Here is a 27,847-nt window from a genome sequence, read left to right on the forward strand (position 1 = left end):
ACACACACACACACACACACACACACACACACACACACACACACACACCCCAGACCTGGTAAAACTAATAAATGAATTCAGTAAAGTTGCAGGATACAAAATCGACATGTAAAATGAATTGCATTTCTACACACTAACAATGAGCAATCTAAAAAGGAAATTAAGAACACAATTCCATTTATAATTGAATCAAAAAGAATAAAAGACTTTGGAATAAACACGACAAAGGAGGTAAAAGATCTGTACACTGAAAACTATAAAATATTGCAGAAAGAAATTTAAAAAGGCATAAATAAAGGGAAAGCAATCCCCGTGTTTGTGGATCGGAGGACCTACTAATGTTAACATGTAAATATGGCACAAGGCAGGCTACAGGTGAAGGGCAACACTTATCAGAACCCTAATGACGCTCTTTGCAGAAAAAGAAAAATCCATCTGAAAATTCATATGGAATTTCAAGGGATTAGGACTAGTCAAGGTAATCATGAAAAGAGAAAGCAAAGTTGAAAAGACTCATACTTCCTGATTTCAAAAACTTACTATAAAGCTACAATAACCAAACCAGAATGGTGCCGGCATAAAGACAGACCTACAGACCAATGGGATAGAAGCCACAAAATAAATCTTTGGGTATACAGTCAAGGAATTCTCCACAAAGGTGCTGACAACATTCAATAGGGAAAGAAATAGGGAAAGAGCAGTCTTTTTCACAAATGGTTTTGAAAACTGGATAACCACATACACAAAAGGATGAATTCTAACCCTTGCCATTCACCAAATACAAAAATTAATCCAAAATGGATCAAAGACCCTAAAGAAATAAAACCCTTAGAAGAAAATAAGACTACATGCTTCATGATGTTGGATCTGGCAACGACTGACTGAATGTGACACCAAAAACACAGGCAACAAAAGAAAAAAACAGATAACTTAGACTACATCAAGCCTAAAAACTTTTGTACATCAAAGGACACTAATAATAGAGTGAAAAAGCAACCAACAGAATGGGAGAAAATATCTGAAACTCATATAATAAGGGATTAATATCCAAAATATACAACGAACTCCTAAAACTCAAAAACAAAAACAAAACCCACAACCCATCAAAAATGGACAAAAGACTTGAATAGACATTTCTCCAAAAAAGATATACAGATGGCCAATAAGCACAGGAAAAGATGCGCAACAAATTACTAATCATTAGGAAAGGGCAAATAAAAGCCACAATGAGAGTCTACCTCGTATATTACCTAACATACATTATGATGGTTATTATAAAAAAGCAGAAAATAATATGTGTTGGTAGAGGTGAAGAAATTGGAACTCTTGTGCATGGCTGGTGGGAATGTAAAATGTGCATCCTTTGGGGAGGACAGTATGATTGTTCCTCAAAAAAGTAAACATAGAATTATCATATAACCAGCAATTCTACTCCTAGGTATACAGCACCCCAAAACTGCTAACAGGGACTCAAAATTGAAAATTTTCAATTTTCAAGTTTATCACTGAAAACAGGATTCAAACACTTGAAAGCCAATATTCAGAGAAACATTACTCAATGTGGAAACAACCTAAGTGTCTATCAACAGATGAATGAATAAACAAAATATACAAAATAATGTAATATTATTCAGCCATAAAAAAGAATAAAGTTCCGATACATGCTACAAGGTGGATGAACCTTGAAAACATTATGCTAAGTGAAATGAGGCAGAAATAATTCCATTTCTATGAAGTATGTAGACTAGTCAAATTCATAAAGACAGAAAACAGAATGTTTACCAGGGCTGGGGGGGGTTTGAGAGTTATTGTTTAATGAGTATAATGTTTCAATTTGAGACTATGAGAAAGTTTTGCAGATAGATAGTAGTGATGGTTATAAACAATGTGGGTGCAATAATTCCACTGAAATGTATACTTAAAATGGTTAAAATAGTAATAAAACATAATAAAAGTTTATCTAGAAAAATTAACAGAACAGTCTAAACATTTCTGAAAAGGAAATATTCTGCCAGATATTAAAACAGATCATAGTATTAGAGTGGAAAGCAACGATTCAGTGCTGTCAGGAGAATGGTCAGAATTCAAGGAAACAGAGAGATAAATGGAACATCTATGGATTTAATGACAAAATAATTGTCACTTGAAAACAGCTGGAGAAAGAACAACTTATTCAACAAATGTTGCTACTTTGCCACGGGGTGGGTGTGGGTGGGAAGGAGAGGGATTCCATCTCACTCCATACACCATACTGAATTTCAGATGCACTAATGATTTAAATGCAAATACTGCAAACAGAACTCAGGGTTAAAATGTTTATAAAATTTATAGCATGAGGAAGACCTAAAACTTTTATAAGAAAGACACAGCAGACATAGCCATTAGGGAAAGATTGTTACATTCATCAATCCATCTACCTATTGATGTAAGATTTCAACACATGTAAAAGACCACTAACAGAACAGTTAAATAAATAAATACAGTATATATTTCAAAGTCATCATTGAAAAGAATGGCAGTAAATCTAAATATAACCCCAATATAAAACATTAAATGGAAAAAGTACAATTTTCAGAAAAATATATACAATATGAAGTCAATTTTGTTTAAGATAAAAGAAAAAATACCCAACAATATATGTAACTACATATCTAAGGATGCTGATGTACAGAAATAAAGAGACACCCTAAACTATTCATAGTGATTAATTCAGGTAATAGACTAGAGAAAAAGAAGGATAATTCTTTACTTGTATACTTTCACAAAGTTTGAAAATTTTGAAAAATATATTCATATACCACTCATGCAACAAAAAGCTATAAAAAGCAATCTAGGGGCACCTGGGTGGCTCAGTCAGTTAAGTGTCTGCTTTTGGCTGAGGTCATGATCCCAGGGTCCTGGGATGGAGCCCCGGGTCAGGCTCCCCGCTAAGCTCCCTGCTTCTCCCTCTCCCTCTGTCCCTCCCCTCTCCTTGTGCACTCTTCCTCCCCCAAATAAATAGATAAAATCTTTTTAAAGAGCAATCTATAATTAATAGTATACAATAAAAAATCTTAAAAGAAAACTGACTAGTGAAAACAAGGCCAAAAAACCCCTGAAAAAATGTTCACTTCATATTAAAAGGGCCTTAACTTATAATGAGCTCTCACAAATCAACAAGAAAAATATTTTAGAAACCTAATTTTAAAAAATGAGCAAACGGTATGGATAAATCAATGCAGACCAAAAAAAGTTCAGCTTCACTGATAATTAAAGAAATGCAAATTAGAATAAGACGTAACTTTGCATTTATCACTTTATAAAATTGTTAACAATATAAGCAGGAGAATTACTGTACCTGGATACTTTGAAACTGGAGGTTTGGGTGGATGAGTAGGCTTGAAACCTGGAAAAATAAATTTGATTCAATTCATCAGCCTTATCAATATAAAATTATTGATTTAATTTTGATTTTTGATTTTTTAAAAAGATTCATTATTTCTCAAAATGAAAAATACACATGCTTTCCAAACTTTGCAATTCTACTGCTGGGAATTTAACCTAATATGCATTTGCACAAGTGCATAAGCTGTATACTTAAGAATGTTTCACTACATCTTTGTATTTTATATGGAAATCCTAGCAGTTAACGGATAGTAAATCATAAAAATAATGTCTTCATAGTAAATACACATATCTTAAAAACAAAACAAAACAAAACATCCAAGTAGTATCATGCTACATAAGTTGTATCTTTTTCTTTTCTTTTTCTTTTTTTTTCTTTTTTTAAAGATTTTATTTATTTATTTGACAGAGACAGCCAGTGGGAGAGGGAACACAAGCAGGGGGAGTGGGAGAGGAAGAAGCAGGCTCATAGCAGAGGAGCCTGATGTGGGGCTCGATCCCAGAACGCCAGGATCATGCCCTGAGCCGAAGGCAGACGCTTAATGACTGCGCTACCCAGGCGCCCCCATCTTTTTCTTTTCTGCCTAGTATTTCTTGGGCCTTTTAAAAAATACTTGCATATTTAGATCTGCTATAACACCATTATATGTTACTGATCCTTTTGGTAGAGTCTTTCTCTAACTGATGGTAAAAAATGATTGACAAACCCGTGGAGAGATTTCTATTTTTTATAAAAGATCCCTGTAGTTTCTCCTCTTCATAAGCTTCTCACAATTCTTTCAAAAACTAAACTGTAGGGGCACCTGGGTGGCTAGGTCTCTTAAGCATCTGCCTTTGGCTCAGGTCATGATCTAGGGTCCTGGGATCAAGTCCAGCATGGGGCTCCTTGCTCAGCGGGGAGCCTGCTTCTCCCTCACTCTCTGCCCCTCCCCCTGCTTGTGATTTCTCTCTGTCTCTCTCTCAAATAAATAAAATCTTAAAAAAAAAAAACCCAGCTCAACTCTATCAGTGTTTTATAAATCCTTCATGAAATGTTTCTGGCTCAACTCCTTCAAGGGAGCGTATGAACAAACACGGTACACCACACTGCACAGACCCATGAGGACCATGTGAGTGAACACGGATGGGTCAAGGAGTATAAATTTCATCTGTAATCTTAATATATCAGTCCACCAAAAAACCATTTCTTTCCCTCCCAACCTCACAGCACTCAACTAAAGTACACAAGGAGGCTATCAGGTACTAGGTTTACAGGAATTATAAAAAGAAGTATTCTCATTACCATGTTAATATGTGTAATTTTCCCAAATCCTTTAAAATAGTATGGCCACAGATAAATTAAAAGCCAGTATTCATGATTAGTTTGAGTTCAACACCTTTGTGAAACCGTAAAGTCCACAGAAACGAGGTTCCTTGAGTAAGCAGAGCCAAACTAGGGCCCTGATGAGGTCGGCCCAGGCTAATAGCTCTTCCCACTTTCCTGTTGTCTCTTGCTTTCCAAGGCAGAGAGACCAGAGATAGCAGCCCTGAAATCAGGAAGATATTTCCTTCCATTATAGCAAAATCAGCTCTCAAGTCCTAAGGAGAGTAGCTGACAAGCAGTCCCTGCAAGAAATCTTCCATTTCATTTCAATGAATAAGGATTTTTCCTGCCTTTTGGTTGCTATGAAATTTAGGTAAAAATGCCCAGTAAAAAAAAAAAAAAGAATAATTGTAAGAAGCGGGAAGGGGTGGGAGTGAGGGAAGACATTCAGGTCTTTTTCTGGAGATAGCAGAAACTTCCCAGTTTAAATTGTGCTACATAAAAAATGAAACAAGACAAAAAACCTAAACGGGTTGCAGTCCAGCAATTGAGACATAGTCCTGGACAAGGAAGACAATCTAAAAGAGCCAACAGATCACCTCTAAAAGGAATAAAACAGCCAAGTCAATGACATGTTAAGAAATAGAAGCCACAGACCTTCCTCTTTACTAACATTAATTTGAGTGATGCTATAAAGTCATATGAGGTACATTTAGGAGCTTCCTAAATGCCAGGCACTGTGCTAAGTGCTAAATGCATCCCATTCACACTTTTGTAACTTGCCCAAGTTTACATACGTGTTTATATCTGCAGACTATGCCACATAATTTTAGAATAACTATATATAACAACTAAATTGGCTTTAAACATGTCCTTCAGGGGCGCCTGGGTGGCACAGCGGTTAAGCATCTGCCTTCGGCTCAGGGCGTGATCCCGGCATTGTGGGATCAAGCCCCACGTCAGGCTCCTCTGCTGTGAGCCTGCTTCTTCCTCTCCCACTCCCCCTGCTTGTGTTCCCTCTCTCACTGGCTGTCTCTATCTCTGTCGAATAAATAAATAAAATCTTAAAAAAAAAAATAAACATGTCCTTCATCCTTTCATTACTAAAAATAATGAATGAGTGTAAATCAAACAACTGTAAGGGATTTTTGTTAAATATAAGCAGGAAAGTACTAATCTGAATGACTCAAAATTGGAGGTTTTACATTGGGAGAGACTGATACTGGAAAACCAAATAATGTAGGATCAACTACGTGGGAATTACTGCTTTCATTTATATGAATTACATCTTTCATTCTTGACTTACACGTGTAAAAATTCTCATGCTTCAATCTCCTCTAAAAGTGGTCACTATGCATTCTTAAAAATACTACACAAGAGAAATTTATATACCTGTGTGATGTACATGATATGTTAAGACCCTATGAAAACATACAAAATCACAACATAGAAATTATCTCACGCCTCCATCATGGAAATAATTACAAGACAGAGTTAAGTACTAAAATGTCCTCTTTTCAATGATTCAGTATCATTGATATTTAATGTCAAAGAAATAAAAATAAAAGCTAACCCAAAAAGACAGAAAAAGACATTTATACCTCTGATACATTTTGGCATCTCAGGCTCCCAAGTACTTCTCCCACCACAGAACACTGGGTTGCTGCCATTAAGATAGAAGCCTGGGAGGCATTCGAATAGAACCACTGCTTGGTAGGAATATTTGTCTCTGATTCCTGATACCAGTTTTCCATGTTCAACTACTGGATATTGACATCTGACCACTGAAAAGGGGAGAAAGTCCAGAATTAATGGAAAGCAGATTTAACACAGGAACAGAAAAAAAAGGTACAAGGTAATAATTTCCAATGGGAAGAAACATACAAGGAATGAAAGGCAAGGTGTTAAAAGAAAATTTAAAAACACCCAAGAAACCTGTATACATATGAACATTTTAACTCCGGGGAAACAGATTTAGAGAAATCTAATAATGTTTATCCACCTAGAAAAGACTAGCATTACGGTCTATTGGCTTTCCTACATTTTTTCCCATTACTGACGAGGTTTGAGAGAGGCCTGACCGCCACATACAAATTTGGGGTAAGTTCAAGAGCAACTTTTGATCCTCCTTTGCTCTAGGGATTTTTGTAAAGGTCATGCTGACACTGATTGCAGTACTCTGCTTTTCTAGAAAGGTGGGAAACACCCTTCTGAGAAGGTAATACTTGAGCTCAAACTTAGAAGTTCAAAAGCACGTAGCCATGCAAAGACAGGCAAAAAGGAAGTTCTCAGCAACAACATACACAAACGGGGATGTTCGGTTAATGGAAAGGCCAATGGAGTTAGGGCGGCGTTTTCCAAACATCTTGGCCTGCAACCCAGGGATCAAACAACACATTTTATGCTGTAAACCACTATATGAGCACACAGGCCTGAAATACAAGTTAGCCTCATACCAGCAGACTCTGCTATTTCCCATTCTACTCTACCTCTTAACAAGTGAACTACTGGTCAGGACCTGAGAGAGTGATTTCAGGATCGATGAACGGGCTGGGGAGAATTTGGAAACAAAAACCAAAACCACAGGGCTGGGCAGTGAGTACAACAGAACATCTCTGGACATGAAATCTGAGCAAGAGATAAGGGCCAGGGAGTGGATACCCTTTTCAACCAGAGGACTGCTCTTCCTCTGTTCCCAGGGATTCTGACTTTCCATCAGCTGTCATTTCCCTTCAGCCTGAGGAACTTCCGGTAGCAATTCCTATAGTGCAGGTCAGCTGGCGACAAGTTCTCCAGGCTTGGGTTTATCTCCAAATGCTTCATTTCCTCACCATCAGTTTTGAAAGATTTCTCCTTGACGGAGAATTCTAGATGAAGGGTTTTGGCGTTTTTCCAGCACACTAGCAGACACTGTCTTCCAGTCTCCACTGTTCCTCAGGACAAGTTGGCTGTCACTCTTACTCTTACTCGGGGGGGGGGGGGAACAGGACAGTACCACCTGTGTTTATGCTTCCCTCTCCGACTGCTTTTCCTTGCACACCTCTTGTTTTCAGTAGTTTCACCCTGATGCCTTTAGCTCAGTGGGGGTTTCTTGGTAAATGAAAACAACGTATTTATCCTGCTGGGGTCACTGGCTTCCTTGGTTCTGTGAGGTTATTGTTTTGGGACAAATGTGGATAATTTGTGGCCAATATTGATTCAAACCATTGTCTATCCTGTTCTTTCTCCTTCTTTCTGAAGCTCCAACAGCATGTATGTTTGGCTTCTTGCTACTCTTCCACAGGTCTGTGAGTCTCTCTCTTTCTAATATTTCCTTTCAAATCAGTCTCCTGACTTCAGGTTCACCGATTTTTTTCGCTCTTGTGCTAAACTGCTGTTAACTGCACTAATGGCTTTATGTTTGCTAGACCCAATTCACATACAGTAAAACTCACCCTTTTAGGTACACACCTGTATTAGGTCTGACAAATGCAAATAATCATGTAATCACCACAATAAAGACACAGAAAAGTTCCATTACCCCCCAACATGTCCTCATGCCACTCTGTAATCAACCCTCCCCACCCCTGCAACCACCTTCACCAACCAGCCAAACACTGATCTGTTTTCTCTCTCTCTACAGTTGCTTTTCCAGAATGTCATAATGGGATCACAGCCTCCGAGTATGGCTTCTTTCACTTAGCATAATGCATTTGAGATTCAGTCCTGTTGCTGCATGGATTAGAGCTCACTCCTTTTCATTGCTGAGTTGTATTCCACCAAGTGGATGTACCACAGTTGTTTATCCATTCACCAGTAGAAGGACAAGTGGGTTGTTCCCAATCTGCGGTGATTTAAAGTAAGGCAGCTGGATATTCTCACCCAGGTTTCTATGTGAGCATTTTTCATTTTACTTGGATTGATGAGTTGTATGGTAAGTATATGTTTAACTTTATGATAAATGTAAAAATAGGTTCCAAAATGATCATACCACTTTGTATTCTTACCAACAATGTAGAAAAGTTCCAATTGCTCTATACTATTGCTGGTACTTGGAATTAGTCATTTGTTTTTAATTTCAGTCATTCTAATAGGTGTTTAGTGGTATCTCTTTGTGGTTTTAAATTATATTTCTGTAATTACTAATTATATTGAGAAACTTTTCATGTATTTTTTGCCATCCATATATCATGTTTATTGAAATGGGTCTACTCAAATATTTTGTTCATTTTTAAAAAATGGGTTTGTTTTCTTATTATTGAGCTTTGAGAATTCTTTATGTATCATAGATAAAAGTCCATTATTAGATATGTGCTTTGCAAATATTTTCTCCCGGCCTATTGCTCATTTTTTCCCATTCTTTTAACAGTTCTGTTGTAGACCAAACGTTTTGAGCTTGGAACATCCAATTTTTTTTCTTTAAAAGATCACACTTTATGTGTAGTATTTGAAGAAATCTTTGGCTAGGTCACAAATATTATTTTGTTTTCTTGCAAAAGTCTTACAGTTTTAGGTTTTACATGTGAATCCGTGGTCCATTTTTCCCCCTAAATTTTATTTATTTTTCAATTTTTTAAAATTTGAGTATAGTTGACAGATGTTACCTTAGCTTCAGGTGTATAAACATGGTGATTCACCATTTCTATATGTTATGCTATCCTCACCACAAGTGTAGCTACCACTTGTCACCATACCGTAGCATTGACTACATTTCCTATACTATACCTTTTATTCCCATGACTTATTCATTCTATAATGGGAAGTCTGTATCTCTCACTCCCCTTCACCAATTTGTTTATCTCCCACCTCTCCTTCCTCTGGCAACCATCAGTTTGTTCTCTGTATTTATAGGTCTGATTCTTCTTTTGTTTGTTTCTTCATTTGTTTGGTTTTTTAGATTCTTCATGTGAGTGAAATCATATGGTATTTGTCTGTCTCAGTCTGACTTACTTCACTTAACATAATACCCTCTAGGTTGATCCATGTTTTCGCAAATGGCAAAAATCTCATCCTTTTTGTGGCTGTGTAATATTCCTGTGTGTGTGTGTGTGTGTGTGTGTGTGTGTGTGTACACATCACATCTTCTTTAGCCATTCAACTACTGATGGCCACTTAGGCTGCTTCTGTATCTCAACTATTGTAAATAATGCTGCAATAAATAGGAGTGCATATATCTTTTCAAATTAGTGTTTTTGTTTTCTTTGGGTAAATACCCCATAGTGGAATTATTGGATCCCTATGATCCATTTTGAATAAATATCGGCTTCTGGTGTTAACTTAGGTCAAGGTTCCTTTTTTTTTTTTTTGGCACATGGATGTCTAATTGTGCTGTACCATTTGTTGAAAACATTGTTTTTCTACTGAATTGTTTGTACACCTGTACACCTGAAGAAAATCAATTGGATATATTGGGAAGAATCTAATTCTGGTTTCAGTATTCTATTCTATTGCTCTATATGGCTATCCTTTCACCTATACCACATTGTCTTGATTATATACCTTAAGTATGCTTTATATAGTCTTACTGGCAGGTAGAGTGACTCCACCAAGTTTTTTCAAAATTGTTTTCACTATTCTAGTTATTTTGTCTTCCCATATAAAGTTTATGTTTTTTAAGATTTTATTTATTTATTTGACAGAGAGAGACAGCCAGTGAGAGAGGGAACATGAGGGGTAGTGGGAGAGGAAGAAGCAGGCTTCCAGGGGAGGAGCCTGATGTGGGGCTCGATCCCATAATGCCGGGATCATGCCCTGAGCTGAAGGCAGACACTTAACGACTGAGCCACCCAGGCGCCCCTTCCCATATAAAGTTTAGAATTAGCTTAATTTATACAAAAAGTTCTGCTGGGATTTTTATTGGGATTGTGCTGAATTTAGATAAATTACAGAGAATTGACTATTATATTGAATCTTCCAAACCATAACTAATGTATATCCCTTCATTTATTAAGGTTTTCTTTAATTTCCTCTATTAGTGTTTAGTACATTTTAGCCTTAAAATTTTCTTATATATTGTTAGATTTATACTCAAGTATTTCATGTTTTGGAGCTCCTGTAAATACTCTTTTTTTAAAAATATTTTTTTATTATATTATGTTAGTCACCATACAGTACATCCCTGGTTTTTGATGTAAAGTTCGATGATTCATTAGTTGCGTATAACACCCAGTGCACCACGTAATACGTGCCCTTCCCACCACCCATCACCAGTCTATCCCATTCTCCCACCCCCCTCCCCTCTGAAGCCTCAGTTTACTCTTAAAAATTTCAATTGCTAATGGTTTATTGCTAGTATACAGACATATAACTGTCTTCTGTATGTTGATCCTATATTTTGCAAACTTGTTAAAACTTCAGTCTTTGGAATCTTCTACACATAATTGGGTCATAAGTGAACAGAGACTTTATTTCTTACTTTCCAATATGTATGCCTAATTCTTTCTCTTGCCTTGTTGTAGTCGCTAGGACATCTTGTACAATGTTGGTTAGAGTGGTGACAGTGGATTTCCTTCTCTTTTTCCTACCATGGGGGAAATTAGTCTTTTACCATTAAGTATAATATTAGCTCTGAGATTTTTGGTGATGCCTTTTATCAGATGAGATAGTTACTTCCTTTCCATTCCTAGTTTGTTGAGAAATTTTATCCTGAAAAAGATGAATTCTATCAAGTGCTTTTTAAAAAACACTTATTAAGAGGATCATTGTTATTTTCGTTATAGTCTCTTGATAGAGTAAATTACACTGATTAATTTTTAAATTTGAACCAATCTTGCATTTATGGGATAAATCTTACTTTGGTATGATGTACTATTATTGTTACATATGGCAGGATTTGCTTTGTTGATATTTTGAGAAGTTTTGGTTCTATGTTCATTAAAGATATTGTTTGTAATCTTCTTGCAAAATTTTTGTCTGGTTTTGGCATCAGGATAATTCTGTCCTCATGAAATTAGAAGTATTCTCTCCTCTCAAGTGTTTTGAGGAGTTTGCATAGAGCTACTATTATTTATTCCTGAAATGTTAGAATTTTCCAGGGAGGCCATCTGGGCCTGCAGTTCTGATTGTGGGGAGGTTTTTAACTAAAAATCCTATTTCTTTAATAGATATAAGACTATTCAGGGATGCCTGGCTGGCTTAGTGGGTAAAGCATGTGACTCTAAATCTTGGGGTTGTGAGTTCAAGCCCCACACTGGGCATAGAGGTTACTTAAAAAGAAGAAGAAGACGAAGACAAAGACGAAGAAAAAGATGAAGATGAAGAAGACGAAGAAGAAGACAACGACGACTATTCAGGTTATGTATATCTCTGAGTGAGCCTTGGTTGGTATTTTGTGTCTTCCAAGGAATTTGCCAATTTCATATATAAGTTGTCATATTTATAGGCACAAAGTTGTTTTCATAATCCCTTAAATATCCATAGGATATTTAGTGCTGTCTTCATTTTCTTTCTCGATATTGATAAAGTATTTTCTCTTTTTATTTCAGTCTGGCTATAAATTTATCTATTTTATTGACTTTCTCTAAGAACCAGGTGTTGGTTTCATTAATTTTCTCTTTTCAACTTCATTCACTTCTATTGATATTATCTCCTGTCTCCTTGTTTTGAGTTTAATCTGCTCTTCTTTTTTACCAAGATTACTGAGACTTCTATTTTTCTAATGTAACTATTTCATGCTATAAATCTTCCTCTAAGCGATGTTTTTGATGTATCAAATTTTATGCCATGTTTTCATTTTTATTCAATTCAAAACACTTTCTAAATTCTCTTGTGAATGCTTCTTTGCCTCATGGGTTGGTTAGAAGTGTCTTACATAATTATAAAATATTTGAAGATTTTCTAGGTTATCTGTTTTATTTCTACATTCATTCCATTGTAATCAGCTAATATATTCTGAATAACTTCAATTTTTAAAATTTTGTTAAAAATTTTCTTGCCCATTTTAGAGAATGTTCCATGTGCACTTGAAAAGAGTAAATATTTTGGGGCGCCTGGGTGGCTCAGTAGGTTGGGCATCTGCCTTTGGCTCAGGTCACGATCTTGGGGTCCTGGGATCAAACCCCATGTCAGGCTCTTTGCTCAGTGGGCAGCCTGCTTCTCCTTCTCCCTGCCCCCTACTCATACTCTCTCTTTCTTTCTCTCTCTCTCTCTCAAATAAATAAAATCTTAAAAAGAAAGAAAGAAAGAAAGAAAGAAAGAAAGAAAGAAAGAAAGAAAGAAAGAAAAGAATAAATATTTGCTGTTATTCAGTGGTTCCTTTCTTCCAAGAGTCAAATCCCCTCTAGTGCCTCCCTGGTTTTGATCATTCTCCAGTGTCGTGAACATTGTTTTTAAATATGTTTTGTCCAGACCTTTTCAATCTTGGCAGTGAGAGGGCTAGTCTTTTACAATTTATTCTGTAGCCAGAACTATCAGGTATCTTGTAATATAAGAAAAGATTTTCCTACTCTTAACCCAGTATGTGTTGAATTTTTGGGTTCTTTCAAGCAAAAAATTCCTAACTCATGCATATACACAGTAGTTTACGGTATGTGTGAACGGGAATGCTGAGAACATGTGGGATGAGGAGAAGGGAACTCTGTAACTAGAACTGATTTGACTTGACCTGTATTAATCTACATTGGAAGTCAATTTAACAGGAGGAGGAAGCACATATGACTGTTTTGTTTACTTATAGATAAAACTATTTATAAAATGTTTCCAAATTTAAAATTTATAAATGAAGAAGGAAATAAATGGAAATACCATTACCTTTACACTGAGGAGGGGCACTACTCCACTTGTCAGTCTCAACACAAATAAGTTTGTTGTTTCCAACAAGTGAAAATTCATCTGGTCCATTTGAAGGATCACAAGTATAAGTAATTAATTCATTATATTCAAATATAGTTCTGTGACTATTGCTGTATTTTCCATTTTTTATTTTTGCAGGTGGTTTACAGTAAATCTCTTAAAAAGGAAATAAGAAGAGGAAATAAAGGGCAAAAGGAAAAGTGTTAAGATCACATTATAAAGTCCTACGAACAGCCTTCAGTAAAAACATTAACAATTTCTACAAGCTAGCTGTGAATCCAGTACCTATTTAGGTTCCTACAAGAAAATAAATGATCCCAAATTCAAACCATGCACAAATAAACTTTCAAAACACAAAACTCATTTTCTTCAATACCTTTACGAAGTATCTATTATTACTTTATAAAGGCATGCTAAGTTTTGTTCTAGTCGTCATAAAAGGTACTGAAATTTTAATGAGAGACATGCTTGTGATTAAAAATAAAATTCACTGCTAGCTGAGAAATTCTTTATATTTAAATATAACCATTTGCATATGTATATATCCATTTGTTAAATGAATGATTCGCAATAATACCAAGACATTGTCTTTCCTCACTTTCATCCTTATGAACATACAGTGAAATTTTCCAGGGCTACAAATTGTGTGCTTTCAAAACAGACTGAATCCAGATGTCCCTCTTTAAGCCAAATATTAAAGAGATTTGCAGAAATGTAAAACAATGGCACTATTTTCAGTATTTGTTTTGGAAAATTTATTTTTCATAAAAATATGCTGAGTATGTTAATGTATTGAGCTTACTATTCTTAAACATGAATAATTATTTTTAAAACTTCACATTTTTTATTCCGATATAATGAATATCAATAAGCACAGGCCACATAAAGAAAAGCTCTTTGGGATCTTTGTCAATTTAAAAGCATAAAGGGGATCTGAGGCCCAAAAGACTGAGGCTTGCTTGTCTAAATTCTAAAATGAAAATTTACTTACTTTTACACTTCGGTAATTCATCACCCCAAAACACATCATTTCCACGACGGTTACAAAGTACAATTTGTTTTCCAGATAAGTAATAACTGAGAAAAGAAAAACTTACTGTTTTCTCTATTAGTGAACAAGTGGAACATAAAAATGAAAATTTTAATACTGTTGCTATTCTACACCACAGTAGTTTGAGGGAGAAGTTTCTTAAATACCATTGTATAGTGAAAGTGCTACCATATCTGCTCTTAATTAGATAGAGTTTCTACATTTGAACCCTCAGTGACCAAAAGCAAAGATGTCCAAATAAATCTGCTGTAACTGTCAGTCTGGCCTCTTTGCTATCTCCAGCAATCACATTACACATTCATTTCTATGCCTATGGTCACACCATTCTTCTCAGTAAAAACAGCAACCGAGTAGAAAGATTAGGCCCTAGAGCTTGCCTGTCTGGATCCGAGTCCCAGCTCCATGACTCACTTTCTACCTGAGCTCAGACAAGTCCCTTAATTGTCCCCTTGCTCAGCTTCCTCATCTATGAAAAGGGGATAGCAGTGCATACTTCATGGGATTATTTCAAGGGTTAGATGAGTTAGCATCTGGTACATAGTGAGTGCTAGGCAATTTTTACCTCTTGTTAATATTCTTTCTTTTTTTTTTTTTTTAAGATTTTATTTATTTATTTGACAGAGAGAGACAGTGAGAGAGGGAACACAAGCAGGGGGAGTGAGAGAGGGAGAAGCAGGCTTCCCACTGAGCAGGGAGCCTGATGCAGGGTTTGATTCCAGGACCCTGGGATCATGATCTGAGCCGGAGGCAGATGCTTAACGCCTGAGCCACCCAGGCACCCTCTTGTTAATATTCTTTAGGTAAGAATATTTTTCTGGGACTAGTCAGGAATATTATTCAATGAAATTTTCTCTTGTGATTTAAATTCACAGTACTCTCTTCTCCTGCTGGACTCTTTACTGTAATAATCATGAATAATTCTATTTATTTGCTACTTCGCATTTATTATTTTGCTTTGACACCTCTCTATACATTGTGTTTCTCAACAAGGCTACAACTTCTTTGAGAAGAGAATATGTCTTAAACTTTTTGTACCCCTCAAACTGCCTAGCAGGCTTGTTCTACATAACTACTAATTGGATGTTCCAATATTTTTACTTGATCAAATTAAAAAAAATAGTTGGTGAAACTGTTTATTTGTGGATCCAGTTGTTTTTCTCTACATTATGGTATTTAGTGGAGGATTCTGGGAAAATGGCAGAATAGGAAGCACTAAGAATCTGTCTCCCCAACCAGACAATGACTACAATGGCGGAATTGGCCTAATGGAACTATTTTGGAACCCTGGAGTCTGATGATGGCTTGCAACTTCCAAAGAAAGACTTGGACAGGTAAATTGCATTGATTTCGGTCAATAACATCCTAGCACAGTGTCAGGTACATATCTCCCACTCCCCACAGGCAGCTGTTTATATGTTCCTGGAGCCGCTTAGAAGCAGTTTAGGGAGCTAGGGTGAGCAAAAAGGACCCTGACCTCCAGATACTGGGGATCTGTGCTCTTACCACTGAATTTTGCTTCTGATCACAGAGAAGCAGTCAAAGAGGTAGGCAGCCACAATTGTCATACCTACCTCCAACTCTTATAAGCTCCTTTCTGTCTGAAGTGACTTCCAGGGAATGTAAACATCCAGTACTCTCTGCTCCCCACTTCATTTTTCACTTTTTCCCTCTCTGGAGCCAGACATTAAAGACTAGAATATTCAAAACCAACTGCATATGTGAAGAAAGTTAAGAAGTGAGTATGCATGCCCAAGGAAAGTCTCATGAAAGACTGAAAAGACCATTAATTTAGATGTCAGGCTGATAAAATATGGGAAGAGTCAAGATGTCCATTGACAGATGAATGGATAAAGAAGATGTGAAACAGATATAGATAGATAGATAGATAGATAGAGACAGAGATAATGGAATATTACTCAGCCATCAAAAAAGAATGAAGTCTTGCAATTTGCAACAACATGGATGGAACTAGAGGGTATTATGCTAAGTGAAATAAGGCAGTCAGAGAAAGACAACTATTTTAAGATTTCACTCATATGTGGAATTTAAGGAACAAAACAGATGAACATAGGGGAAGGGAAGAAAAATAAAATAAGATGAAATCAGAGATGGAGACAAACCATAAGAGACTCATAACTATAGGAAAAAATGGAGGGTTGCTGGAGGGGAGGTGAATGGAGGGATGGGGTTACTGGGTGATGGGCATTAAGGAGGGCAACTGAAGTAGTTGGCACTAGGTGTTATATGCAACTGATGTATCACTAAATTCTACCCCTGAAACTAATAATACACTATATATTAATTAAATTGATTTTAAATTAAAAATAAGTAAATAAATGTCAAGCTGATCCTCAGCAGATACACTGTACCACAATCACAAAAATATGAACAATAACATAACACATTGGCCCTAGGGAAAGGGAAGAATTTTATTTCCATATTATTAGATTCAAATGTCCAGTATTCCACACACACACACACACAAATCACAAGATATACAAAGAAACAGGAAAGCTTAGCCCATTGAAAAGAAAAAATAAATCAACAGAAACTGTTCCTGAAAAAGACCTGATGGCAGATTTACTAGACAAAGACTTCAAAATAACTATCTTAAACATGCTCAAAGAACTAAAGGAAGAACCGAAGAAAGTCAAGAAAATGATAGATGAATGAAATGTAAATGTCGATAAGGTGACAGAAAACCCAAAAAGAAACCAGAAAGAAATTCTGGAGCATAAAAGTAAAGTAACTGGGATATGAACAATTTACTAGAGGCTTTGAAAGCAGATTTGAGCACCAGAAGAATTCAGTGAACATGAAGCCAGAACAAGGGAAATTACTGAGTCTGAGGACAAGAAAGAAAAAAGAATGAAGAAAAGTGAGCAGAACCTAAGGGACCTGTGGGACACCATTAAATAGAACAACATACACATTGTGGGAGTTCCAGAAAGATAAGAAAGACAGAAAGGGGCAGAGAGAATATTTGATGGCTGACAACATCCCAAATGTGATAAAACAAAGACATGAATATAAACATCCAAGAAGCTCAACAGCCTCCAGGCAAAAATGAACTCAAAGAGTAACTAAGACACATAATAAGCAAACTTCCAAAAGACAAAGACAAAGAGAGAATCCCAAAAGCAGGAAGAGAGAAGTGAGTCATCATACAAGGGATCCTCAATGATATTATCAGCAGATTTCTTATCAGAAGTTTTGGAGGCCAGAAGATAGCGAGACAGTATACTCAAAAAAGTGCTAGAAGAAAAAAACTGTCAACCAATAATCGTCTACCCACCAAAACTATCTTCCAAAAGTGAAGACAGTTTTGTTTATAGATAAACAAAAGCAGAGGGAGATAATGACCACTAGATGTCCCTTGCAAGAAATAAGAACTGCTCAAGGGAGTCCTGCAAGATGAAATGAAAGGACACTGGAAAGTATCTTTGAGCCATATGGAGAAATAAATATCTCACTAAATACATCTCACTAAAAAATTTATATATTTTATATATATATATATATATATAAGAAACGTAAAACATAGTATTATTGTAATTTTGGCTTTTAACTCCAAATCTTGTTTTCTACATAATTTAAAGGACTGATTTAAAAGAATTAGTGTATATATTTTTGTGTAATAAACAATCAAATGGGGTGGGGGTGGAGTTATAAAGGATCAGAGATTTTGTATGTTATGACATTAAACTGATACAAATTCAAATTAGAGTGTTATAACTTTAGGATGTTAAATATAATCCCCATGATAACCACATAGAAAGCAGCCACAGAACAAACACAAAAGGAAATGAGAAAGGAATTTAAACATTAACGCAGGAAATGAGGGCCAAAATAAAAGCTATAAGGCATATAGAAAACAAACAGCACAATGACAGAAGTAATCCCCTCCTTAACAGTAATTACTTCAAATTTAAATGGTTTAAAATTCTCTAATCGAAAGACAGAGATTGGTAGAATGGATGAAAACACATGGTCTAACTATATGCTATCTACAAGGGACTCACTTAAGATCCAAGGACACAAACAGGTTGAAAGTAAAGGGACTGAAAAAGATATTTCAGCAAATAGTAACCAAAAGGCAGTAAGGCTGGCTATACTAATATCAGACCAAACAGACTTTAAATCCAAAAAGGTTACAAGAGACAAAGGACGTTATACATTAATAAAGGGTTCACACAGCAAGAAGATTTAACAGTTGTAAACATTTATGCCACCTGATGACAGACCATCAAAACATATGAAGCAAAAACTGATAGAATAGAACAAAGAAATACATTTCTACATAATAGTCATTTCTACTAGTTGGAGACTTCAGTACTCAGTCCACAGTAGTGGACAGAACCACGAGACAATGTAAGTAAGGAAATAGAGGACTTCAAGAACACAACATTTCTGCTGAGTCCCTCTTCAAATCTGAGAGTTGGCATTTTAAATAGGGTACACTTTGTCAAAGATAAAGTCACCGTGATTACTACATTTTTGATGCTTACAATAAACTTATTAGATATGTAAGTATTAGACAATTTTGCTTTCCTTCAATATAAATTTCTTTGAATTAATTATGCATCTTTTCAGTCCCTAATAAAAAGCCCAAGGGTTGTTTGGCTGTAAGGGCAACTTATCACATAAAAAGCAGATAAAATCAACTTTAGGGGAATGCTTGAGAAGCAAACCAAAAACGGAATTAGTAACATTTACCTTATTTCCTCTAAGGAGCAACTTACCCCTCATCACAATAAAAGTGAGCTTCATTATCAAATTGAAAGGAGTTATTTGGGGCAACGACTTCACCATTGTGGAATATTGGATCGTCACATGCTTTTTCTAGAATAAAATTTTAAAATTTGTTTTTTAAACCAATTTCAAAACAGATTTAAAACAAGACCAAAATTTTGCACTACTCTCTGCAATTAATGCAATATCATTTTCTATAACTAACTGGTATGCAAACTTAAAATTCACATTTAACCAGGTAAACAATTGTCAAGAAAAAGATCCCCTGGGGATTTCTTAAATACTGGAAAAAATACTGCTATCTGAAACCAATTTTCACATGGGAAAATCTTACTGTAGTAGAAAGCGGACCCTAAAATTTGTAAAAATCTCTAGAGAAAGCAAAAATTTTTTTGTTTTTGTTTACTCACTGTAACAAGCTTCTTCGATAGGGAACCATGAGTGATTCTGTTCACAATAAGCCATGACGGGTCGCACAGTTAGGTATCCTGGATGACACTGATAATATATTCTCTCCCCAACTTCATAATACTCCTTAGGGGTACCCTTGAGGTCCATAGTTTCATATTTTGGTGGCTTACCACAGGCATCTCAGGATAAGAGAATAAGAACATGAAAAATTTTTTCGATTTTTTTTTATGTCTTATTTTAAATGCATGTTAAGTATTTATCTCATTCACCAGCCAAGGACCGTGGTCTGGCAGGAGGTAGGTAATACAGAATACGTGGAAAGATCCTTGGCAAGCTTTTAATGATACTTACATGCTTTTACCCAGGTGGTCGGAGTAGTGGAGGATGTGCCTTGGTTGCTTTAAATAACAGGCTATTAGCATTTTATTTGGTGGGGAATAAGCTGAATTTTCATGCAATGATAAATTGAAGAGACAAAAATCAATGTTTATGGTCTTAAAATATATACAGGTATGTGACCTTCCCCACTTTTTTCTAAATTCATTTCAACACTCGCCTCTCCTCTAAAAAGCCTTCTGTAGTACACAGCACTCTGCTCTGATCACCCTTCCATAGTCTGAAACAAACCAATGATAACTTGTCACTTCAGGCTCGGTCTCCTCTCAGAAGGCAACTGCCTAGAGGTCAGGGATCGTAGGTCTTCTTTTTTCTACTGCACTGTGTACTGGGGCTTCAGAAATGCTAGAGTAACAAGTGATTGTTAAATAAGCATTATTACTGGTTAAATAAGCATTACGAAGTTCATAGATCAAGATAAATATGCACCAAAGTCTTTCATGTAGGATTTCATTTCATGTTTCATGTGAGTGAACTGAGCTTCTCACAAGTAAATAGATACCATTTAAATACCAAAATGTACTACTCTGGGGACGCCTGGGTGGCACAGCGGTTAAGCGTCTGCCTTCGGCTCAGGGCGTGATCCCGGCGTTATGGGATCGAGCCCCACGTCAGGCTCCTCTGCTATGAGCCTGCTTCTTCCTCTCCCACTCCCCCTGCTTGTGTTCCCTCTCTCGCTGGCTGTCTCTATCTCTGTCGAATAAATAAATAAAATCTTTAAAAAAAAATTTACTACTCTGAATATCCTTACAGGACAATAATGCTGCTTTTTGGGGCATTACAATACTTTAACAATAGATGCCATTATATTATACCATAGGCTGCATGCAGAAAATTCCCCAATGTTCCAGGGGAGTTTCAGGAAAGTGAAATAGTGCTGTACTACAGATCAACACAACTGTTCGCCTCTACACTTGCAAAAATCATACAAGTACTCCCTAACCTTGCAAAAATTAAAATAACTCTCTGACACCAGCACAAACCCACAGCTCCGCCCAAAACACTAGCTTCAGAAAATCATGGTCTCCGACCAAACCTGGAATCTCAATGAAACCTGACCTACCCGCTGTGTCTCCTATGGCTACAAAACCTAGTTTTAAGCTTCCTTTGCTTCCTCAAATACAGACTCTGGCATCTACACTTCTCAATTGTATTTCTCACTTCCCACGCACTTCTGGGCCTATGAAAATCAGTTAAATTACTTTCAAAGTCATTAGTTGACTCCTTTCTTGGTAAATTCATTTTAACAGTTTCTCTCTCAGCAATGTTAGTTACTCTGTCTATACCATCTGGAGCCATTGATCACTCTGCTTTCTCCTGCCTGAAAAGCTCTCTCCCTCGTTTCCAGGAAAACACACCACCCAAGCTGGCAGCTTGTCCTCTGGCTACCCTTCCTTCTCCGCCTAATTCGATCATGTGATGTTCCTAATGGGCTGCTGTGGGATCTCTGGTTACTTCACTCAGCACATCCCTGGGGTGAGTGTGTATTCTCCCGTGACCTCATTACCACCGAGAAGAGCTGCCTCCCAAATCCTGATCTCCATGCTTGATCTCCAGCCAAGGTGCCGACTGTATACATTCAATTGCCTCCCTGAAGCTGTACCCCATAGGGTTAATGAGGTTGAAACTGGCAGAAAGCTTATACTTTTTTTTTTTTTCCAGAGAACTGTTTCTCCCTAATCAGCTATTGTGCCTTTTCAGACCCTACTAACAAACTCATGAGCTGTTACTGCAGAAGCCCGGAATCAAGGTCAACGGATATGGCTCCGATCTATGGACAAACACGGCTGTGCATTCTTTGCCCTACATAAAGAGCCTAAGACCCGATCCAGGTTATACCAGCTCTCAGTGCAGGCCTGTAGCCCCTTCTACTTGTCCTGAGATAACTTCCTGAGGTCAGGGGCTAACTTTTGCCTCCTTCTGATGCCGAGTATCTACCCCAGAGGGAACGTGGGATGTATGCACCTATGACACTCAGGGTACATGCTCCATCTTTCCTCATGAGGAAGTTGTAAGTCGCCCTGCCGTTTTCATAAATACGTATAGAATCTCAAACCCAATGAGTATTAAAAAAACTTGTTCTCTCTCCCAACACTCTACGTCTTGTTTCTTAAACAACAGTGGTGACGGTAATAATCGTGTTAGAAATAGCAAACATCCAGCACTACCTGTACCATTTTTTTTTTTTTTTTGAGTTGGATGTCCTTTACTCAAGAGAACATAATCCAAGGATTGAGGGAATACGGTGCCTTTTATGCCCTGGAGCACTCTTCCCAAGGTATTTGGAGCAAGAAGGAGGTTTACAGAGCTTTTGAAGAGGCGACTCAGAAACAGGGCATGGATGTCTAGGAGGTTGGAGATTTCCTTCTAAGGCTACCAGGCCCAATTCCTCAGGAAAGTTTGCTAAAGCTCTGAGGATGGCGACTGGTGTGTGCTGGGTGTCCTTGACAGTTGTTTCCTGTAAGTGCAGGCTGACTTGGGGTTAAATTTGTGATGTGGGCCAGGTCACTGGGCCTCCATTTTGTGAGTTCCGATATATGGGTTAACTTTAACAATTCCTTACCTACATTCCCTACATTCCTTAGACTATCATAATTTTCCAAGAAGGACAGTTATTATCACAATAACAGGAACTTGAGGGAGATGGCAAGTTGAGATGTTCTTCAGTTATTTTTATTTCTCCCCCCAAATGCACATACTAACTTGGCTCAGAACATCCAGATTAGGTTGCAAGCCCTACTCATAGTTGAATCTTTTTTATGTTGCCTTTATTATCATTTCCCTCTCCCCTTAGGATTCTTCGGTGAAAGGCTCTAGATTTGTAGCTGGATTTCAATCAGATAATACTTGCAGTCCTTAGCTTTGCCTGTCAAAAACCACCAGAAGGAGAGGTGCTCAGGGAAATGACATGTACCATTATTCTAAGTGCAATTTAACTTATCTTCATACTCATCCTATGAGTTGGGCACTATTTCCCCTCTCTCAGATGAGCCAACTAAGACACAGTAGGTTAAGTAACTTGCCCAAGACAGTATCTCCAGCAGCCACGCAGCCTGCTTCCACTAGCGACACTGCTCCCCACCACGGTCATCTGAAACTCTCCCACGCTTACACCAACACCTTGCAATGGAGTCCTCAAGAAATGGTCTTCTACTGAGTCTGGAGAAATTAAAGTAACCCTGGGAGCGCCTGGGCGGAGCAGTCGTTAAGCATCTGCCTTCAGCTCAGGGCATGATCCCAGAGTCCTGGGATCGAGCCCCACGTCAGGCTCCTCCGATGGGAGCCTGCTTCTTCCTCTCCCACTCCCCCTGCTTGTGTACCCTCTCTTGCTGGCTCTCTCTCTCTGTCAAATAAATAAATAAATAAATAAATAAATCTTAAAAAAAAAAATTTAAAGTAACCCTGGTTTAGATTTGCTATGTGCTAGTAAGTCAAACAAAAGGGCTCAAGTGCCCTGAGAGGACAGATAATAACATCATGTCTGAATTTTAATGATGGGGATTATTCATTCCTGGCTATCCTGTTGCTTTTCACAGAGATTTGCTCTGTGTTCTAGTCTTTGGCCTTTCTCTTTGCCTCCCTTGTCCTCCTGCTGCCACACCGGGTAGCTCCGCAGCCCCTGAAAGCCCCCAGCCATGTCCCATCTCTAAGCGTCTGATCACACTGCTGCCTCTGCTCTGAACACCCTCCCTCCCTGCTCAGCTGCAACCCCTGCTCTACTCCTGCCTTCCTACCCTGAATCCACTCAACCGCTCCTCTAGGGAGCACTATGTGCGTCCCGGGGAGGCAGCGCCCAGTCCCCTTCTCTTGGATTGTCCTCCGCATGGATCTCTCAGTCACTACCACATGTTTTTGTGTTTAACAGCTCCTGTGGCTGACTCCATTCACCCAAGCACAGTAAGTCCACCAGAGGAGCTGGGCCAAAAAGGACGATCTGGCCCGCAAAGGACCACTGCTGTCAAACGGAACACCACGGTGAAGAATATACTGTGATGCATCTAACAATGAAAAGAATCATCTTTAACCTCTATGCCCTGGAGAAAGATCTGGCCAAGTAATTTCTTCTGTTGCCTACCTCCCAGTATTCTGGTAACCTAGCAATTGACCAGATAAGGACTGCTCCCTTTGCATTACAGTTCATAGAGGAAGAAAATAAGAAGCTACCCTGTAAGCAAGCCCTTAAGGTTCCCCTTAAGGGAATCTGAGAGCCGGCCAAGCCCACACCTTCCCAGGTCGGGGAGCAGACGCAACAATCCCCCAAGCTTGAAGGACTTGGCTAAGTCCATTAGAGAGAAAGAGAAGACAGAAAAAAGATACCTCTCACTGCAGGAGATGGTGTCCAAAAAAGCAGACCCCTTCTGGAAGGATGAGACTGGTTCCGAATCAGACAAATGTTCCCTTCCGCCATCGTGTGCAGCTGACAACTAACCACCTCTGAGATGGCAAGCCTCCAGGCACAACACTGTCTGCTTGCAAACCTGCTTCTGGGCCTGCGAGCTGCTTCAAAACTGACATGTGTATTCTGGTCCTGCATTTTCCCTGCCCGACATTATGAGGCTCATTTGTACTTTCTCTAATTTCATACCTATCCAGCGAACTTTCAACTTGGCCTTGTGTTTCCTTTTCTGCATTTCTAAGTTTTGTTACCTTCCAGGTTGCACCCTATTCATTTTATTTCCTCTCTTCCAGACGACATTCACGGTCTCCTTCAACTGTGGGCTCCAAGGCTAATCTAAACTGGATCCTTTCTAAAACGTTTTTTTCTTTTCTTTTTATTGCCACTGGCCCCTTCCCACGCTACTCCCCACACAAAAATGAACTCTTTGGTGATCAGGAACAAGCAAGACTAGAGTACTGTGAGCCCTGCAGACTCTATCACAGCCAGTGGAAGACAGAGCCTCTCTGACGGTCGGCTTCCCCTGACTTCACTTAGGCACCACAGAAAGGCCATCCTAAGGCCGGCTGTTTACAGATCCTTCCTCCTGGAAGCAGGAGGAATTTTTGCTGGCACTCTAAGTCCCAGCCTAATTGTATTTTATTATTATATTTCATTTTCTGGTACTCAATAGTTATACAAGAGTGTTGACACTGGGCAAAAAATTGCACATCTGGAACCACAAGTGTGACAAGACGGCTCTCTGCATTCTAGTGGGGAGAGCAGAAAACGGTTTTGCGAGAGTGACTTGACGCTCAGTCAGGCGGGATTTGAGCTGGAGTGTGTGTCTGTCTCAGATAGGGTGTTCAGAGAGGGGCCTCCTGAGCGGGTGACATCTCAGCTGAGCTTGAAGGATAAGAAGGAGTCTTACAGACAAGGGGCCGGAGAAGAGTGCTCCGAGTGTGAGGGAATAGTAAGTACAGAAGCCCCACAGGGGCAGAGTTTGGCCTATTCAGTAAGAAAAATTCTCCCTGCCCCAGTCATGTTAAATGCTAGCAGAGAATCAAGCTCCTTTCCTCCAAAACACGTCTCTTGGGTTATAATGTATTCACTAGTAGTATGTTTTGTCTGCCACTCCCGATAAATTTTAGCAACTATTTCTCGACTGCCACTGTGTACCTGGCACTGGGGTTCTAACAGTGAGCAAACGTTTCTGTTTCTATTTGTGTGGCTGCAAACAGATCAATGCTGAAATCAGGGTCAGGAAGTTAGGAAAGCAAAGCTCCTGGGCCGGGGGCCCTGTTGGCCTGCTCCCCGACCCACTCCTGCTCACCGCCAGAGGGCACACCCTCTCCAGCTCTTACCGGAGTTTAGACAGAACAGAAGCACTGGGGCCACCAAAAGGAACCCGACCAGGCGCCAAGATAAGCGCTTTTCGGGGCGAAAGCCACGGGCGGCGCACGGCGCGCGAGACGCCCTCATCTTCCCGGAGTCCAGCGGGAACCTGAGAGCCGGCCAAGCCCACACCTTCCCAGGTCCGGGGAGCAGACGCAACAATCCCCCAGTACCCGGTGTCCGGCGCCAGGCGCCAGGCGCAGGGGCGTGGCCAGCGCGAGGCTTGGGCGGAAGTGCCTCGCCTTCCTGAAATGGGCGGGGCCAGCCGGAGGCCGGAGGCGGGGCCTGGGTGCGGGACCCCACAAGCCTCCCCGACCCGGCGTGGGGGTGTTGGGGTCAGGCCCCGGAAGCTGCGCGATTTGGTCCCCTCCCGCGGGCGCGGGGAGGCCCTTCGACGATCCAGTGTGCATGCCGACCCGAGGACCCCGGCGGCTTGCGGGGCTCACCGCCCGGACTCAGGAAAAGTGGGAAGGAAAGCAGAGCTGGCGGGGTCATCTTTGTCCCTTTTCCAGAATGGAACGCCGCACTGAGCGAAAAGCGCAGCGACCTGACGCTAGAAACCCAAGGCCCAGGCAGCGGGTCGTTGTGGGGCCGCACCCCTCGCGGCTCCAGTGTGTCGTGGGACACTCCGGACTCCCTGGGCCCTTGTTTCAAGAGTTGGCATTAATCGGGCATATTTAGGGACAATACTTGTGATTTCCATGGCTCAGCGTCTGTCTGCTCTTGGATCCTTTGGAGGCCTGCTAGATTTCAGACGCTCAGGTTTGGCCAGTGCACTCCCAACCCCTGAAGTTAAGCAAGGTAGATGAATTATTAAACCACACCGGGCCATTAGCATATTGGGCCTTACCTCTCTGGGGTCCCTGCCCTTGAGCAACTAAATGCTTTATTGAAGAGGCAAAAAACATGCACGAAAAAGGTAAGGACAAGGGTGTATTAATTGCCAACCTCCTGGAAGTTCTTAAAGCCATAATTGTTGGGATGGAGAGGAATCCATAAGCTGGAGAACGTTTCTGGTGACACAGTCTCTCAATGGAAAATCAAGTGGAAAATTAAGAATGAGCCAGATCTGTTTGTAGAGTTCTGATTAAACCTGTATGACTAGTAAGAGGGAAAAATTCACATGACTTGTATTAAAAGAGTACCTAGAAGGAATTGACATTTTCTTCCCATTAGCTGGCCAAGAATAATAAATGTCAACCAATGTGAGTAATTGTATTGGGGGGACCAATACCCTCAAACTTTGGCTTTTAATTTAACTTTTCCATATGTTAAGTTTTTAAATGGCCATGACTTTTAAACCACCATTTTCATTTGGAGTTTATCCCAAAGAAATCATCAGAGCTGTGACCAAAGATGTATAATTTGGGGGGAAAAAAAATCCTAAGTGTCTAGCCAAAGTATAAGGAACTTTTGATGGGTGGCTTTATGGTATGAATGTCTGTGCAGCAGGCAGTGTAAAAAAGTCTATGTGAGAAATTGTGATATATATGTAAGTGGAAAAAGCAGATTCCAAATCAATATGTGCCTTTTGGCATTCCTTTATTAAAGGAAAAGTAGTGTATTGATACATGTAAACAGAGTTGGAGCATACTAACATTAACTAACACTTCATAGGATTATGGATATGTCATTTTCTTTGTGTTTTCCAGTTTTCTGTAGTGACTTTATGTTACATTTGCAATCAGGTAAGGAAAAAATATAAAATCCAACTTGTATTTCAACTGCTACTGTTTTCATAGAATGATGTTGATAAAACCTGCATCAAACAGAATTAAGGTATGAGAGGATGGGAAGAAAATGTAAACTCTCTGTATAAACTTCAGATTCATATTCTGGAATTATAAAACTATATATGTTTAAAATTTTGTATCTGAAATGTACTGAAGACACTCTGGAATTTGCTCTTCCTTCCAGATCAAAACATTATTTTCAAATGATACAAAGTTGTGGATTGATATATAAAATAAACAGCTTAGTATCTTGGATTATAAAAATTTACGTGGAGAAC

At 38.8% G+C, this 27,847-nt stretch overlaps 1 protein-coding gene across 4 annotated transcripts in view; it reads right to left on the reverse strand.

The window, feature by feature from the left end:
- LOC103672499 (membrane cofactor protein-like) overlaps positions 1–26,752 on the reverse strand; it is a 40,525-nt gene extending 13,773 nt beyond the window's left edge. For all 4 annotated transcript variants that reach the window (XM_008701216.2, XM_008701214.2, XM_040636394.1 and 1 more), the window contains exons 1-7: positions 25,806–26,752; positions 19,670–19,849; positions 19,250–19,349; positions 14,448–14,533; positions 13,415–13,612; positions 6,289–6,471; positions 3,338–3,385 (exon numbers count right to left, since the gene is read on the reverse strand). In XM_008701216.2, coding sequence (XP_008699438.1) covers positions 3,338–3,385; positions 6,289–6,471; positions 13,415–13,612; positions 14,448–14,533; positions 19,250–19,349; positions 19,670–19,849; positions 25,806–25,923 — 913 coding nt within the window. In that variant the 5' untranslated portion in view covers positions 25,924–26,752. The remainder of the gene's footprint in view (positions 1–3,337; positions 3,386–6,288; positions 6,472–13,414; positions 13,613–14,447; positions 14,534–19,249; positions 19,350–19,669; positions 19,850–25,805) is intronic.
- Positions 26,753–27,847: the final 1,095 nt, after the last annotated feature.

The sequence above is a fragment of the Ursus maritimus genome, unplaced genomic scaffold (genome assembly GCF_017311325.1).
Source record: "Ursus maritimus isolate PB19 unplaced genomic scaffold, ASM1731132v1 scaffold_2, whole genome shotgun sequence".
NCBI classification, from domain to species: domain Eukaryota; kingdom Metazoa; phylum Chordata; class Mammalia; order Carnivora; family Ursidae; genus Ursus; species Ursus maritimus.